Raw genomic sequence first — 19091 nt, 5'->3', positions numbered from 1 at the left:
ATGTATGGAAAAAAACGTTCTATGAGGTTGACTTTATGAGAACTTCCCACAAGGTTGAGCATCATGAGCTTCACAGTAACATGTGATGGACATTCACACTATCAATTAGATATACCTTTCCATGGTGAGCCATGGGCCTAAAAATTAGGCTAATCTGTGACTTAAGCAAGCCACACCACAGATAACTAGAGTGAATGCCCACCCATTTAAACCTTTCTCATTGTTTATAGGCCCAATTGAGATGTGGTTCAAACATCTAACTCTTAGATGGTGGGCCATGGGCCTAGAAATCAGGCCCACGGCCCACCATCTAAGAGTTAGATGTTTGAACCACATCTCAATTGGGCCTCCAAACAATGAGAAAGGTTTAAATGGGTGGGCATTCACTCTAGTTATCTGTGGTGTTCAGGCCAATCCATACATTAGGTGGGTCACACTATAGACAATAGGTAAGAGTGGATGCCCACCCATTGAAACCTTCCTAGTTAGATGTTGTTGAGACATAATGCATCCATTATGTGTGTCTCACATGAAAAAGGGGTTGTACTAAATTTCAAGTCATTTCAAAACTCTAAGTAATCCCCATCAGATGCTTTTGGATATTTTGGGCATAAAATTACATGATTTCATATTGTGTGGCTCATCTAAGCAACCTGGGTCATCTTTCAATGAACTAAAGTGTTTTTATGATGGGCCTGAATATTAATGAAGATAAAAATTAAAAATTAAAATTGAACTATTTTAACCCTTTGATCATCTTGCTCTTTTTCTTTACAAATGCCAAGTCTCTTTAATCTTTAAACAATCATAGAGATGAAATATTTAAATGTGAGATTATTTTTAGGTATCCTTATCGATTGTGAGGCCCACCACATAAATGGCTTGGGTCATTCAAAGGGACTCCTATCCAACGGTGAAAGTCCCGTGCACCTATTGTCATGCATTGGGATGTATTGTAGCAAGAGAAATGCTTTAATACTCTGTCCAAGTGTGATTGATGATGTGCGGGCACTTGGAAACTGCATGTGAACCACAGAGTTAACTCAGACCGCCACAGAATACTAAGGTAATTGCAATTTAGTCAATTTGCACTTGATTGAACTCATTATTACAATTCACTACAACAGTGCAACTGAACAAAGTGTTGACCTTCCAAATCAGAGAAAATGTGAGGACCTGCGCAGGTACAAAATAAAGCACTTGCAAGCAAATCAATGTGTAGCCCAAAGACGTTTACCAACCTTTCCTCCTGGGACATTCCAGAATGGATGCAGATAGATGGGAAATTACACTCCACGAGTAGCTTGTTCAGCTCAGCTGCTCTGCTCCCACTTTTAACGAAAATAACGACTTAATTAAAATCCGATGCATCTAGGAGGTCATTCAACTTGCGTTTTTTCTCCAACTCGCTCAGTTTAATGCAGTGCTTCAGAAAATTAATAAAATGGTCAGAAAAGAAGTGCGGAGCAATTAACAAAAAGACAAGAAAACAGAAGGTAATAAGAGAACTCAATGCACATTTCAGAAACATCCAGTACCTGTATGAGACAATGCAGGGTCAACTTGGCCTCATCATCCACATATATCTCCTTTGGCTGAAAGCCTGAAACGGAACAAATGTCAAATTAAAGCAGATTAGGAGCCTCTCCTCAAGCTAATTGAATCCAGTTGGATGATGTACACAGATAACTCTGGGAACCGATTCTGGTCCATATCTGACTTAAAATACTAGCACTATGCTTCCTAACAGAAACTCATTTAATTCACAACCTTTTAATCTGTATCCTACCCAAAATAGATCCCATTAGTAAACAACTGATACTCAACTCCAGATCACAGCCTTATGTACTAAACAACCGGGTATACGACAACTAGGTGACATTGAAGACAGCAGCACAAGTAGGCTACAGAAATAGCTCCAACAATGTAGATGATTAACCATCATTAGCCCAAGTAAAATAATTGAAGTTCTAGGTAACCTGTATATTGTATTTCATACTTTTACTAGCACAAACCTGGAATTACTAAACTGAAGCATCCTAAGGAAGAAATACCACACCCCCAAAAGTGAACTGGAACATATAGGACACAGGCAAACATGTCGAAACACACACACACACACACACACACACACAAAAAGGTTCCAAAGGAAAAGACCAAGCTAATTTGATGAAACTACACACCTGAATTTCCTCATCAAAGGCCATAACCTTTACTTCATCACTAGAAAGAGCAGCATCCTTCTTGGCTTTCTAACACCTACCACCATTCAATTTCTTTCAGCTCTATGAAATGATAAAGATAGATCTTAACAATGAATTTGGACTCACCTTGAGATCATCATGATGGTCAAGTATGAAAAATCGTGCTTCGTCTTTCAATCTAGAGTAGAAACCTACAAAATTCTTTAGCTTTAGTTCAGCAGAAAAGTTTTGATGTGCATCTACAATCTCAAATTCAGGATTCCCATTTCCAACTGTGCCTTCTGAGAAGGCATCCTTGAATTCCCAGTCATTTTCATCCAAATCATCATCACCATTTACTAAATCTGAATTCAGGCCCAACTGAGTTGAACTAAATTCATTTGCAATGGGTTGTCGAGTAGAATTTACAGTGGATATCTGCTCAGCTTGACTGTACAGCTCTGAAATAAGATCACTAAAAGCACTGCTCCAACCAGAATTGATGCCATTGAAACAGAGGTGGTGAGTCCATGAAAAAACCCCTCTTGGGCGTTAAACATATCACCATAATCCGGTTTTCCATTGCTAAAAGTATATGGAGTGGTTCCTTGACTATGCTCCAATATTTCTTCAATGCCCTGCAACTAAAAATTACTGAATTATCAAATATAGCTAGCGTTCTTACAATGCATGTGCCACAAGACTACAGGCAAACTTCAGTAGTAAATAAAAAGTAGGTGGTACATTTTTTTTTTTAAAATGTGAAGAGTTAAGAGTACATCCCAGCACTAAACTGGGAATAATCAAGGATGAAGCAAGAGCTAGTTAAGAGTACATCCCAGCACTAAACCAGAAATAACCAAGGATGAAGCAAGAGCTACTTAAGAGTACATCCCAGCACTAAACCAGAGTACATCCCAACACTAAAAGCACGTCTTCTCTCGATGCCCCCATTTAAAGGTTTCTTACAAAGAGCTCTTGAAAGCAACAAATAGGTTTTCTTTATCCAATTTGATTGGAGTTGGAAGTTGTGGATAAAACCAGGCATTGTATATACAATGAAATTTCATTTGGCATGGGTTTGAAGTTTAATGTATAAGAACTGCAAGTTTTTTGAGGAAAACAATATCGCATCACTACTGAAGTAGATAATTGGATACAAATAGATGTACAAGGACAATAGCATCTACATCCAAATGGGTTTCCCTCATCCAATGGCTGAAGAAGCTTCCTACTCAGAAATCAGTGCTGGGGTCTGCGAATTGAGATTGCTCGCCAAAGGGACCTATGCAAACATCTTCATGGTTGGGCTTAGAGAAGACCAGACATGAGTACAATCAAGAGAGTTTTTGCACCTAGTATGTGGCTGTCAATGGGTACCTGATGAATCCAACCCAATGTTAATACATCTAGGTCTCATTTATGGGACCCATTAAGCAATTGGGACTGGGAGGTAACCCATTCACTGCCATGTTCTCTTTTACCTAGACATTGTTTGGCATGCTAGAGCGCAATGGGACTACTCTATACAAATTGAAGTTCTAGGTGACCTGTATATTGTATTTCATACTTTTACTAGCACAAATCTGCCAAAGAGCAGTTCTCATTTGTAATGATTACTCCATTATGTTTAATTCAGAAAATTCCTGTTCATTGGCGGGCAATGTTAGTTTATTTTGACTTGTGTTTCCAATACATGTTTGCTTATCTATGAGCTGGAACTTGCATTGAAGAGTTTGGCATGATGTTAATCCCAGGAGCTTTGCTTGGTTCACATGAAGTACATGTAACCACAAATACAAATATGTTGCATTCCCATATATGTATATAAAATAAGTGGGCTTGCTGTCTTATTAGTCAAGACATGTCTGCTGAAATGTATTTAATTATATAAAAAGTAAATAGAACATTTCTTGTATGAAATATCCAAAAACAGTATTAAAAAATAAGAAAATTTTCACTTTTTTGAAAAAAAAAGTTTTAAAATGTTCCCAGACATGTTCAGCCATGTTGATGCACATGTTCATGTCGATATTTGTTTCATAGCTGGCAATCAGTTATACTTTCATGCTGCAACATGTAGAGTTTTGTTCCCTGAGAACTCACAATCAGTTCATCTTAGTTCATCTTGAAAATTGAGAGTCACAAATCCGGAAACCTGTAAACATGCCGTTTGGTTGACAGATTTATAATAACGAGAAAAACTTGTTTGGTTGACAGATTTGCAATTCAGTTTACTTGGTCATCCAAATGCAACTTGAGAAATTAAATGGTGAACATTGCTGTAACAGTTCTCTTTCATTTGCAATTTCTTTTTTCCTTTTAAGCTTTTATCATTGGTTTTGAAATTGTTGGAGGAAAGAAATAAATACTCATCTTGAGATTTGACAGTGATACAAACAACAACTAGATTGCCAAATGAAATTTCTCGAATGAAGCATCAGTGTAGGAGCTCTTTTAGGCGGCTAGATATTCAGATAGGATCCGGTGATCAGTTTCCTAACATCAATGGGTCACTATTTGCAACGGGGCTTTCTGGAGGGTAAGAAAAACCTTCTTTTAGTGCAAAATGATGCACCGAATGGTTATATCCCCTATATCTATATGGTCCGGATAAGACTACGTATTTTAAGGTAGTTAACTGATGTATAATATACGTGCTTGTGTAGTAGCCATCCTTTGATATGACCTAAATAAAATTGTCCAAACGTGGGACAATTTGAGAATTTCTATGCCTCCAAAAGCACATTATATCTATGCTTGGCCACATAGAAATTCTCAAATGGCCAACTGATTGTCCTATACTTAAACAATTTCATAATCAATCGTAATTGACATTCATCATCTAACTAACTAATAACAAATTCAATATCAAATCCATTAAATTAATAACTTGCAACTTAACTTGTAAGCATACCAAATTCAATATCAAATCTATTAAATTAAATGCCTTCATAGGTATAAGCATAAAATAAGACTAACAAACAAAAACAAAAAACAATGCATCTCTCTTTTAGACTCAACGGGCAGATCTGGTAGTTCCATGCTAAGACCCTTGGGTCGACGTGAAAGGGGACTCCAAATGAGATACTGCTCAGAGAGCACGGCTAGAGGTGTTACCTCTTCTACCAAACTGGCTGTTGTTCTAAAGAAATCAATCCCATAATGGGTAACTGATTGTCCTATACTTAAACAATTCCATAATCAATCATAATTGACATTCATCATCTAGCTAACTAATAACAAAATGTGTTTAAACTGAATAAACAAATTTTATTTTGATAAATTAATCTAATAATATCTACTACATATTACAAAATAATCAAAATAAGCGACAGAAAAGTAGAAAAAAAAATCCAAATAACTACAAAATAATCAAAATCCGAGCACAAATTATATCCATCCATGTCCTGAAAAATCCAAATCAACTACAAAAAAATTAGAATCAACAAAAAAAAAAGAAAAAAAAAGAAAAAAAAAAGAAGGATGCAACCATAGCAAACAGTAAGCTGCTTAAAGGTGAATTACCTATTCTTAACCTTTCTCTTCTTTCTGTAAAACTAAAACACTCCTGAAAAAAGAAAGAAAACAAAAAAAAGAAGAAGAGTGAATTACCTGTTCCACAAGACTTTCACTAAAAAAACAAAGGCATCTTAAAGTGGTAGCATTCAACACTAACAAGTAAAATGTAAAATGTCCATAAAAAAAATGATACTAAATCTTAGCCCTCTTATCTAACATAAAAAATGTAAAATCAAACTCCTAATGGAGATGAAATTTTTGTGGTCTTTTAATCCAGCAATAACATAGAATAGATCGTGTCCCAAAGACATGCCCATAAAAAAACTTTAAATATCTAAATGTAAACCTAAAATGATCCTAAATCTTAGCCCTCTTATCTATTCCTAACTCATTCATTTATTCTCATATAGAACAACTTTGAATAAACTGTAAATGCTAAGTACTCTAGCATGGTATTGTGGCATGCCTTCTATTTTGGAGTTAGGCGTGGTCCCCCATCAATCAATCATGCACATGAAGTTGTTCTCCCCAAAAGAGGCAGGCACGGTCTACATTCCTATGCATAGCAGCTTTTCCTTTTTTTTTTTTCCCTTCTTTATTTTACACTTATATAGCACTAATATTTCTCCCTTCGTTGTAAAATATACTGCTGATTTTGGTCCATATGCATTTCTTTCACTATTTTTTCATAGCTAAATTGATTAAACAAAATCAATTCAATTACAACTATAACAAAATATGTGATGATGGTCATTGCTAACTCATTTTTATTTTTATTTTTGTATTTAATGGAAGGTTTCACTTTACGTTGATCAATGGACCACCATTGAATTTATTTCAATACATAGATCTTATGTGTCCATGAACACAAATTTCACCACCAAAACACCAAATATGCACACCATGACATGAAGATGTAAAGATGACATAAACATTCACTTCAATGAAATGTTATTGCAATGACTGTTTAACATTGGTATTGCGGATCCAGCTGATTTTTGTGATTAAGGTAACCGGAGGGGACACATCAGATGGGTAGGTTGGATGTGATAAATACACAATGCGGGCCCCATATCTTCCCAGGACCACCTTAAGCCTAAAGGTTACCACTTTCATTTGATTAGCCCAATTAGACGCCGAACCCGATTTGTAGTCGGGCAAAATACATGGACTCGAATCCCACCCAGTTAATCAATCACGCCCAAAATCTAGCTCACGGTTAAATTGGGTCGGACATTTCGGATATCCATGGATCTAAGTACCCATTGAAATCATTTCTATCTGAATGTGAACCCTCTGGCATTGCACGAGAAGAGCATAGAACTCTTGAAAGAGAGTGACCCTTTTCGACCTGCTCACATTTCAACGAATGATTAATTGCTGCCATGTTTTCTACATCTGTCTTTCTCATGAGAGAAGACTAAAGGTTAGTAGATATTAATCAATGATCAAATGCAATCAACGGTTGAAATATGTGTGAACTGCCATGAGTGTATCTCCAATTCAAACCATCCAAATCAAAGGCACCGGTCCATTGTAAATTTTTGACCTATGACTCACCTAAAGTTCAATCCTGATTGTGACGGCTTAACTTGAGTCTATCTAAAATGCTACTAGAGAAGGGCATGTTTGTGGTGGGACCGACCGTGTGCATCACGGCCAATAGCTGCCATTTTATCCACATCCATGAAAAACCCAAATTTTTTGTTATATGAAATGTGGCAATTGGTGTGTATCAACAACAAGAAATCAAAGGCCAAAAGTAATATCAGGAGAAGTAACTCACATTTTAATAGCTACAAGCAACTTATATTTCAGTTGAAAATGGCTTTGATGATATAACTAACCCAAACGAATAACCATTTGATAAGTGTCCTTGCAGTAATTCTAAATAAAGGAAACCACTCTTTACGGTCTAAAGTATCATCTGAAACTAGTATATATCACCTGATACATGCTGGTATTGTCCAGAACCATATGAACAAGACACCTATATAGACCGTATGGGGCATACATCCCCATATTAATGGTGAAGGATATAATACCCGATATGGCCATTTCAAACCTTGTGTAGGACAATCAGCTAGGGGCCTGTTCAGTAGACACCTAAAAATGAGTTCATATCATTTTAGTTAATCGTAATTATGTATTAGAGAGCATCTTTCTAAGGGAAATGATTGAATATAATCTTAATAAGCAAAAATCATTACCTCTAATACATAGTGAGTTCATGTCAACAGTAATTAAGTTTAGAGATCAAGATCTCTAATATATAATGATGAACTCATTTTTAGGCATCCAAATAGGACCTAAATGTTCCTTCAAATTTCACCATTTGAAAAGAGGGAAAGCTGTATTACCTTATCCAAGAGTAATTCCTGAAACGTCTTTGGCTTGAACAATATGTGATTGAAGTTGTATTTCATTGTTTGCAAATAACCAAACAGTGATGCTTAAGTCAAATTATTATCCAATGGAGGTGGGAAAAATTATGGAGGCTCAACATAATAGAGAAGGAAAGGCAAATAAAGAAGGCTGTGAATGGACATCATCGGAGGATATAAATCTATGAAATGGGAGATTTATGCAATAGAGATTTATACAGAGAATTTAGAACAAGAAAGGCAGAGGTAATAGAATCACCATAGCATATAAGCATTATGATCTTACCAGAAATTATACTAAATGCTTAAACATCTTATGATATGATTAGAAATGCAACATTATACTATGCTGCTAATTTCAGTTGGCTGGGGCCCACTTTTGAGGATCCAGATCAACCATCTGGTGGGTTCTACCATGGATGGGTGATTGCGCCAATCATCACCTCCATCAAAAAAACCAAGCCATCCAATCAGTGGATTTCAAGGAGTTGCATATGGACAGTTGGTTATATCCTATTTTTGGTCGTCCATCATAGGCCAAAAACTGGATGGCAAGGTTCATCGGGGGGCCCACTGTAGTAGGACCCCTAGTGTCCTCCTCTACCATCAGTTAGTACAAGTGGGCAAATGTACTTGGGAAGATCACGATCGTTAGATCAATGACAAACAAATGGATAGTGAATGAAATAAACAGCAGCAATCCCTAAAAAGGGATTCGACAATGCAAATCCCTAATTAGGGATTTGTCAATGCATATGCCCAAGAGGTATTCTAAATTGCAGAAAAGCCTTACATCATACTTGAGAATCTGAGATTCACGAACAGCAGAAGGCCGAATTGCAGTAGAGGGCCGAGGAGATAGAGAGAGAGAGAGGACTAGGGTTTTGAGAGAGAGAGATAGGGATAGAGAGAGTGAGAGGCAGAGGGAGAGTGAGACAGAGCGAGCGGAGAGGGAGAGGGAGATGGAGAGGCAGAGAGAGGGAGAGGGAGAGCGTGAGAGAGGGAGAGGGAGAGCGTGAGAGAGGGAGAGGGAGAGGGAGAGCACGTGAGAGGGAGAGGGAGGAAGAGCGAGTAGAGAGGGAGAGCTTGAGTGAGTGGAGAGGGAGAGGTAGAGAGAGAGAGAGAGAGAGAGAGAGAGAGAGAGTCAGTGCGTGGCTGGAGATGAAAGAACGGAAAATGAGATAGGGTTTTTTTCTTTTTCTTTTTATAGGGACCCTTTGCCCGCGGTTGTTAAAATTGGCCACCGGCAAAGGGTAGCCCCGTCCGTCGGCTAAGCTACGTTTTCTTGTAGTGTGGTCAAAACATAATATGTTATGGCAACAATGAAACTAGTGCCACAACTAGATAGGTCTTTTAACTATTAATTAATACAATTAGAGAATAATAAACTGATTCACGTATTACTTAGAAAGTAAAAACATATGTAGTTGAATCATTGGTATTTTATAAACTTATTAACTTACAAATCTGTTGTAATTTATCAGACATAATGACAGTTGTTCCACGACCAATGTTCAATAATAATTAAAAAAAAAAAAAAAAGACAGTTGATATTTTGGACCTCACTGTGGATGACCCATGCACCAGAGAATGTCCAGATGGGGAACTCATCTTCAATAGGTGGCAACAAATAGAGAAGAAAATACACACAGCGTTACATTAAAAGCTGAAAGAAGGCCAAATATACAGAAAGAGGCCGAGGTCCAGATGTTTGATAGCTGGAATCTTCCAACTGGGGAGATTTTTTGTGCATGGGCCACACATCAACTAAACTATTTGGATCCCTGAACCATGGGCCTCACTTGAACAATTTGAAAACCCAAACTTACTTCACAATCCCTTGCCCAAACATTGAATAATATACATCAAACAAGAAATGCATGATCACGGACTGGGGATACTAATAATCATTACCTAAGATTTCTGAACAGCAGAAAATTTTATATTTCAAAATGGCAACCCATGAATTTCATCTCCCCATTTTCTACTCTGGTTGAAGGACTATACTGCCAAAAATGGATATACAAGGGTTGGTGTGTAAATACAGCTCCCTTGATAAAACACAAAGGCAAACAACTAGTGAAAAATAAAAAATTTGATAGCATCAACCTAGAAGGCTAAGGCAGTTTTGGAAAAGAGCATATATGGCAACTTGGTCCTATTTAAACAACTCTTCTAAATTGTAAACAGTGCTATGTTTGGAGAGTGTGGAAATCCTGGTCCTCATTGAGGAGAACAGAGAATGGAATGTCAAACCAGCTAGAAATGGTGAGTCGGCCCGTTTCTTCAAAGGAAAGAAACAACAGTAAAGACATTCAGGCAAAGGTCATTCTGTTCCATTCGAATTTATGAAATTCCAATACCACCCTATTTGACCGTCATGAACAAACGAGTAAGCAAAGAAAATGGATGAATTGCGAATTTTTACTTACTGCGGCTTCAATGTTTGCAGGAAATTCATCATTAGGACCTGAAAGCATGGAAATAATACTCAAAACTATGCTTTCAACCTGCACATCCAAAACACCTCAATTAGAGATGCCGTAATAATCACAAGCTAGCATATCGAAAAAGAACAAAGTCTTGCACAAATCTAACTCGGGTTAAGCAGAGGAAGAATGCACAACTGAGTTTTTTTAATTATAATTCCAGGCCCAAGAGATAATATTGAACAAAAAGGAACCATCTGAAAACAGGATAAACAGGCCAATGTTCAATTGGTATTTTATAAACCTTATTAACTTACAAATCTGTTGTAATTTAAAATTCTCCGATCTTGACCTCACCTTGATTAGCATTGACGAAAATGTTGTCACACTTGAGATCTCCGTGGATGACAGGTGGGTCATGGCTATGGAGATAAAGAAGCCCTTTCAAGATCTGCCTACACCAATACTTCACTGCCCTTATGTTCACCCTCTTGTGCTTTTGCCTATACCTACCACCACCCAAAACCAATCCGATCCAACCCAACCTCAAAATTTAAAATTCATAAAAAAAAAAAACAAAACAAAACAAAAAAAAAACACAACAACAACAACAACGACAACAAGAAAACTTACTGTCTGAGGGTGCCTGAGGTGAACATCTCAGTGATGAAATTGATGTTTCTGTTAGCAGTATCAACCCAAGAGGTGTACAATTTCATGATGTTCTTATGTTTCAAGGTCTTGACGAGATGGATTTCACAGTAAAGCCTCTCTAGATCTTCAGGGCTCTATAAGAAGTCATACAGCTTCACCTGGTTCCATGCCACCTCAATCCCTTCATATTCATCAAAGGCTCTGTACCTGCATCCAAACCCACCAACATTAGAGAAAATTGAAAAGGACCCATATGAGAAAAACAAAGAAAAATGAAAAAGGTAGGCCCACTGACTTACACTGATGATCAGACAGATCAATTTCAAGTATCTTTAAATCATTCATACCTTTTGTATAACCATGACCCACTTGATGATTGGAGCATGCCAATGGGTCCTTGAGCCAAGTTTAGGAGCCCAAGCCCTGACCAATGTATTGCCATCCCTAGCTTTTGTCACTAGCTATTATGCACTACCAAATAAATATACCAATAGATAGTTCAGCCCAAGACTTACAATCACTCATGGACAGGCAGATCCTTTTTTGTGTGGTGAACCGTCCGTTGGGAGTGATCATGCTATCTCATAGAAAGTAGATTGTATTGGCAATAATAACTGAGTCAGTTTCTTAAAAATACAGGATATTACCAATAAAAAAGCACTTGGTTAACGGAATCAAATTTTCTTTTAGGGGGCCAACGTTTATTTTTTCTCATCTACATTTGTTTGATTTATACCACCACTGTTTTGATCCCACAATTGTGCAAAATTATTAGGTGAAGGGTCCTACTGGTGAGCAGATTCATGATTCGCGTGACAAGATGAGTGACAAGTTTGAATTTATAGTTCACAAGAAAGGTCTTCACCAATTCTATTTCACTAACAAGTCACCATAAAGGAAACATGAGAGCACCTTGCTTGCACCAAGAAATAAAGAAAGTGTGCTCAACCAGGGTTCTGCCAACTAGTTTCAGTGCTGCAACTATCCCTGCAAGGATCATAGGAAAGCACCTCAAATGGTAGTAGACTTCTTCAAATTCTAAATGAAGGTCTTGTCAATGAACTAATAGTGCAGGAAACTTTAACAGTTTCACCAAAAATGAATGATTTCAATACACATTTTTCACTTTAACATGTTGACATTGATTCATTAGAGTAAAATGGTGGATAACCGATGAGCATTTCATACATGATTTGTGTCAAAAAACCATTTTTTAATCGATAATGCACTTCTTCAACAAGTACCTGAAGATGTGAAGCAGTTGTTGCAGCTCTTAGTCACCTAGAAATCAAACTCTTCTACCAAACGGGCTGTTGTTCTAAAGAAATCAAACTCTCTTTGAGTATATTTTCCAATCATACATGATTTGTGTCAAAAAACCATTTTTTAATCCATAATGCACTTCTTCAACAAGTACCTGAAGATGTGAAGCAGTTGTTGCAGCTCTTAGTCACCTAGAAATCAAACTCTTCTACCAAACGGGCTGTTGTTCTAAAGAAATCAAACTCTCTTTGAGTATATTTTCCAATCTATATTAAGGAGGTAATTATCTATAAAATTCTCAAAAATAAATTAAGCAAGATCAATTATTTGTGAAAGAGATTGATGAATATAAAGCCCCTAGCCTCAACTCCTATAAGCATACCAAATTCAATATCAAATCCATTACATTAAGTGCCTTCATAGGTATAAGCATAAACTAAGATTAACAAACAAAAACAAAAAACACTACGTCTCACTTTTAAACTGAACGGGCAGATCTGGTATTTCCACACTACGGCCCTTGAGTCGACGTGAAAGCGGGCTCCAAAGGAGCTACTGCTCAGAGAGCACGGCTAGAGGTGTTACCTCTTCTACCAAACGGGCTGTTGTTCTAAAGAAATCTACCTCTCTTTGGAAATCTCATAAAGATCTCATAATAGTTAACCTGTGCATGAGAACTTGACCATAGTTTCAGAATTCAGTTCTGCATGGAAATAAATTTGGGTCTATCAATTTTCACATTCTCAAACACACCCTGAATTACAGTGCTATTAACCATCTCTTTTCTGTGAGGCCATGATGTCCATCTCAGAGCCCACTAAGGAACGAATAAGGCTGAAAAATAGATTCTATCAAAAATCCAGAATGTCAACTCATCAGTTGGGCCAGAGGTGTCTCTGAATATAGACCCACTGTAACACCCCACATATGGAATTTGACCAAAATACCCATGAAAACACGCAGTTCCTCCTCTCCAAACAAGGAAGAGAACATACCCCTATTAATGTGTCCTAATTAATACTAGTAAAACTAGCAGGGTTGCTAATCTCAAAGGTGCATGTGTGCAGTCTCTCTTAATATTCACTTGCCCAAAACTCAAGCAAGGCTGCATTCTGAAGTCCCAAACAGTAATTAGCATGTCCTCAATGAAAGAAATAAAAGAAGAAAAGGTTCCTACACATCCTACAGGAAATAATCAGTCTAAAGTTGAAGAAAATTTCCTCAACAACATAGATAAGATAATATCATCTGATAGAAGAATGGGGTGCCTGTATGCTAATCCAGACTGTCCAAAATCAGATCCATGATGCATGCATAGCCAGAAAAAAAAAAAAAAAAAATCAAAATAAGTGACAGAAAAGCAGAAAAAAAAATTCCAAACATAGAAAAGTAATGGAAACAATGAAGCAAATGATCTGAGTCTCCTCAACCCTAACAAATTGGAGGCTTAGACTCCACATAAAACTGATTAATCTGGCTTGTAGCCTTGTTTATCAGAACCAATGATTTGAAATTTCAGGTTCGAGTAATTTATCATTTTAGGGGAAAACCAGTTCTTGAAACACCAACAGACTAGTATGCCACTGAACCTATGCATCTCTGAAATCTGGCTTAAAAGGAAGTTCAATAGACAACAAGGATTACAAAGCAGAACAACCCACCATGATATGAAAAGAAAAGAAAGATCAAGCAATCACTGCCAAGCATTAGTTAAGGAGTCAATAATATGAGTACCGTGTGATGAGGAACTTAAAGAAAAAATTAAATTTGCAGATAACGTGTGATGCATTACAAAAAAAATCATACCTTAGCTTTTCCTATTGGAAGGCAGAAACTGGAATCAAGAGCTTCCGCTGAAACAGGGAAAGACTCTCCAAAATCAATGTTAATCAGATAAATACTTCAAGTTTCACATGACAAATAGTTCCACATTCAAAAAGCTACATATAGCAACTCGTTTTCAAGAAAAACTACAGGATCAGGATCTCTAATAACAGCTTTTAAAAAGCCCCGAGCGTCTTCTGATGAGTATGGAGTCAGCACTTTCAACCCGGGAACATGAGCATACCGAGCTGCATAACACAATTCAGAGAAATCAACAGATCAATGTTGCAAAGATAGCTTCCAGTTGAAGGCAATGACAAGGAATACAGTAAGAACAATAACACATTCCCATGAACCTAAGCAGCTACAATCATGGGCAACAAGACAAGCCAAGAACAACATAACCAAGAGTGATCATCAAGTATTCCATACATCTACAAGCATAACCAATAGTAAATGTAAGATTAAAAAAATAGTGAAAGAATAAAATCCAACAAGCCTGACTTGCAGCACCAAAGTTATAGTCCCTCAAGCTTTCCCTGCAAAGCCTTGATAAGTGATAGTGCCCCTTTGCAGCTCCTCACATGCATCCACTCATTACCAAACATGTAATATTAAAACCATAGACTCCAAAGCATCTACAGCTCTAATATTCAAAGGCATGGTCATGGATGAGGTAGCAAACTGCTATAGTAAATTGCCAATCTCATATCTTTCAACATCCAGTTCTTCAAAACATCACAAGTACCATAAGCTAAAGTCCAAGCAACCACCATCTCACAAGATATCCAAAATAGTGAGTTCACTATCTCTTCTAATCCACACAACACAGTAAAGGGGGGAGCCAAAGTTATATTTTTGACTGGTTATGTAAGTGAATAAGGTAATCTTTTAGATTAAGACATTTCTTTAAAAAAGAAAAAAAAATTTAAAATTGTATCTCTTAACTGATCTCCACAAATTTCTCCCTGGACATCCCATCTCTCTATGTATAATTTCCCCATTGTTAGTGGAATAAACACGCATATATGTAATCTTATGGTTTAACATGACTCAAGTGCAATGTTTATGTTGGGCCATGTCAATGGAAGCCATCACCTGTCCTTGAAGAGTGATGGGGACCCAGTTTGATTGTGAATGAAACACATTTTTCATGAGCTAGTGTTGTATTAATGCATGTGCATCTGGGGGATGGATGTTGTAGTCTACTATGTCAAAGTGGCAGATAAGTCCCGACCTTGAAGCATGGGTTAACTATCATTTGATATGATACAATACCATTCTAATCTTATATATCAGTCAGCAGAACAATTCAGGAATAAAATGACATGATGCAGAGTCCTACTGATTTTGGTCCCATGTGAGTAGCACTCCAAAATTACGGTGTTCCATAGTTCACCCATGTTAAAGAGACGTCTCCACTCCTCCCTACTCAGAGGGAATGTACCATGTACCCACCATGATGTATATTTGAAATCCAATCCATCTATCACCTGATACAGACCATTTTAGGAGGTAAACCAGAAAATCAGGGCCATCCAAATCTCAAGTGGACCACACTACTGGGAACAACAGAATAGAACAAACACCATTGAATCTTCCTAGGACCCAACCGACTTCTTGGATAGAGTATGTATTTAGTTTTTCTCTTCATCATCCATGTAACCTTATGAACATGTTAGATGTCATATAAACATCACATTGCGCCTCTGGAAGATTTCAAGGGCAGACATCTCCATTCCCACATTTGCCTATGGTGTGGCCCACTTGAGTTATCGATCAGCATAATTTTCTGGGTTACCTTCTAGAATGGGTTGTGAAATAAGAATTGAAATATGATATCATACTAAATACCATCAATTGGAGAGCATTTTTTGAAGAAACTCTTCCCCATTGGTGATCACATGGAAAAAAGTTAGCTGTCTGTGAGCAATTATTTTAAGGTGCTAGTGGACTTGGTGTTATTGACATACACTGAAGAAAATTTTGAGGTGAAGAAGCTTCCATTCCTTGTGATATAATCATAAGTAGAATATAATACAGATATTATGAGCAGCAATGATCTATTCAGACATTCCACATGAGAGGAAGAAGGCCTTCTCTACAGACATATTCAGCCCCACACACCAATAAATTTAGCCAATGCATTCAGAAAAATTCTAGCAGAATCATTAAATGACAAATTTCATACTATCTAATAAGCTTCCAGATGTCAAAATGCTAAACTTTTCCCACTGTACAACAATTAGGAGGATATATCCAAAACGTCTCTCACTTTCAAATTCTTTGGTTTTACAAATTAGGATTTTCGATCTCAATAACACCCTGCGTGCCTTTCTTTTTCTGCCAAACATCAGGCACAATTACATAAAAGAAAGAAGTGAATACAGATAATGACAGCTAAGTGGTGCAAAATGAAATTGTCAAGTTGTAACATAAGATTCCCAAAGTAAGAAGAGACAGAAAAGCACAAAGAAGCAATAATCAGATCGACATCCCACTGACCTCAGTTTCTTCTTCAGATTCTTCTTCGTATTCCTCTTCTTCTTTGTCTTTAGCTTCTTCCTGATGGTATTAAAGTTTTTGCTTAAAACCCAAATGGATAAAACAGAAGTGTAGGCAAGACAATAATGACAAAATGAAAAACTATGCAGCTAGTTTTATAGTTTCACAATCATTCAACCTCAAAGAGGCTATGATTGGCTCCTAGCATATTTACATGCCTTTTCCTATGTAGCTACTGTCAGTGATGTCAACTTGGTCTGTACAAGAGAATGCTCAGATCATCTGTATGCAAGTTGGGTCTTCCCAGAATTGCCTATTGAAGCAGTAGGCTCTCCCAGTGTGGAAGTAGCTCCAGATGAAGACATCACAAGCAAGGGTTAATAAAGGAGTCAGTCCAAACATACATGAGCAGAAATACCCAAACGGAAATGCACATCAGGTGGGCCACACATGTATCAAGCATTCTTCACATGTCTGCTTTTAAATTTAGTTAATTCTTCTCATACTCATGCACTAGCCTACATGACGAGTGGACCGGCCTTAGCAAGAATCATACAAAAGACAGCTCGGGAGGAGATAATCCATTATAGTTGCTCACGCCCGAATCACAAAACAAAGGAGTCAGGTGGGGAAGACTACTGATGGGGACATCACGCGCACACGCGCACTCACGCCGCCACTCCTACGCACGTACGTACGTAGATGGAGGACCCCACCATCGATCTGCCTCGATGACGACGTCCAGGGAGGGCCTCCTAGCTAAAAGTCAAGTTTTGGTTCAGAAAAGTGGCCCGATAGTCAAGAAAAGCCCACCATGGGATCTCATGATCGTGGCCCATTCGTCAGATTGGTTTTATATTTTATGTTTTGCTTATTGTTATTATTTAGAACATCATGAACGTTTTAGATTTCCTCGTTTGGTTTTTATTTTAGTTTACTTCATCGCCAAGTAATAGGTGTCGCACATGGTGCGAGTTTTTGGGTATAGGGTTCTCCCTATAAATAGGCACCCCTTGTAGTTCTTTTCATTCATTGAAGTTAATAAAAAAAATTCCTGCTTTATTTTTCTGCTCTCTTCGTGAGTTGTGGAAGAATTCAAAAGTGGGTGCGAAGCCCTCCCTTTTCGAAGGGCTAACTACCGTGGTGCGAAGCCACATCGATCTCCATTCACCCCCATCTTCCGTCACCTTTTTTTTCATCTTCCCTCACCATCCGTACTTCGAATTTGTCCTTTTGTTGCATCAGATTTCTTCATTACAGCAGGTTTCCAGATTTCGACCCCCAGGCGAGCTGAAACTTCGACGGAGCACCACACACAAACCGTACATCGGATCGAGCTGAGATTTGGGAGTTTTGGAGTCCATCCCTGGCCGACCAGGGCCAAGGTGGCCTTTTTTCTGAATAGTGGGCCCCACACACGTGCGGCCGAGATTATACGCACGTCCGTCTGGGCCATTGTTGCTGTCCACACGCGGGATCATCTTTTAGCTCAGGTTTTTATCCTCTTTTATCCTCTCATAGCCATTTTTCATGAATCCTAACCCTAGATTACATGATCCCTAATTGATTTGCCTCTTTTTATCACCTTAGGGTTCCTTGAATTGAAATTAGGGAATCCCTTGGATTAGGGACTAATTTTTATGCATGAGTAGTTGATTTTATTTCCCTTTGATATCGTTTGGTTTATAATTTTTATTGGTCCAGTCCTAGCCTGTGTCGGCTTGGACCCGCATAGATTCCCCTTTAATTGAATGTTTGGATTTTCATGTGGGATATGGAATTTGTGTGATTGTTTCTGAATTGGTGTGATCTAAGCCTGAAATCTAGCATATCATATTTAATTTTCCATGTCCTGCATCAACTACTCCTTACTAGTTAATTCTTCACATGATGTTTGTTGGCAAAACTGCTAAAGGGTCCAAAGTGGGTTCATGTACATCACAAACCTAGTGTCTAGAGATGGTCTTTGGCCCGTAAGATATCAATGATTGATGCACTAACATGTATCTCTAATGCCAAAAAATAATCCATACAACCAATCATGCCACAGGCCCACAACCAAAACAAACAGCCCATGACAAGCAAGTAATCAATGCGCTAACACCAAATACAAAGCCGTCAAAAACAATCTACGCATTGTTACCCAACAGTGTCAAGCACTGGAATCGTTATCGATTACAGACAGCGATTGAGGCTGACGGTGAATAATAATAAAAGGTGGTTAGAACCTAAGGACCAGCAATCATACATTGATTAACAGCTTGGTTACCAAAAACAGAGCATGGATTCCACTGAAAACAGGGTATTGATGCAGCTATTTGCAGCTG

General features: G+C 37.8%; 1 protein-coding gene and 1 long non-coding RNA gene across 2 annotated transcripts; both read right to left on the bottom strand.

The window, feature by feature from the left end:
- Nucleotides 1-1137: 1137 nt before the first annotated feature.
- LOC131220339 (uncharacterized) lies at nucleotides 1138-10938 on the bottom strand. The gene is made up of 7 exons (XM_058215286.1): nucleotides 10876-10938; nucleotides 10522-10599; nucleotides 10261-10373; nucleotides 2331-2727; nucleotides 2184-2252; nucleotides 1539-1595; nucleotides 1138-1426 (listed from the first exon to the last, which is right to left on the bottom strand). The coding sequence occupies exons 1-7, from the start codon at nucleotides 10936-10938 to the stop codon at nucleotides 1352-1354; spliced, it is 852 nt and encodes a 283-aa protein (XP_058071269.1). The 3' UTR covers nucleotides 1138-1351.
- Nucleotides 10939-15561: 4623 nt separating this feature from the next.
- LOC131220689 (uncharacterized) lies at nucleotides 15562-17298 on the bottom strand. The gene is made up of 3 exons (XR_009158778.1): nucleotides 16979-17298; nucleotides 16765-16820; nucleotides 15562-16602 (listed from the first exon to the last, which is right to left on the bottom strand). It is a non-coding gene; the product is annotated as an uncharacterized LOC131220689 (long non-coding RNA).
- Between the last annotated feature and the right edge of the window lie 1793 nt (nucleotides 17299-19091).

This window comes from Magnolia sinica, chromosome 12 (genome assembly GCF_029962835.1).
Source record: "Magnolia sinica isolate HGM2019 chromosome 12, MsV1, whole genome shotgun sequence".
Taxonomy (NCBI): Eukaryota; Viridiplantae; Streptophyta; class Magnoliopsida; order Magnoliales; family Magnoliaceae; genus Magnolia; species Magnolia sinica.
Note: the sequence above shows the minus strand (reverse complement) of the source record. Positions and strands in the feature narration are given on the sequence as shown.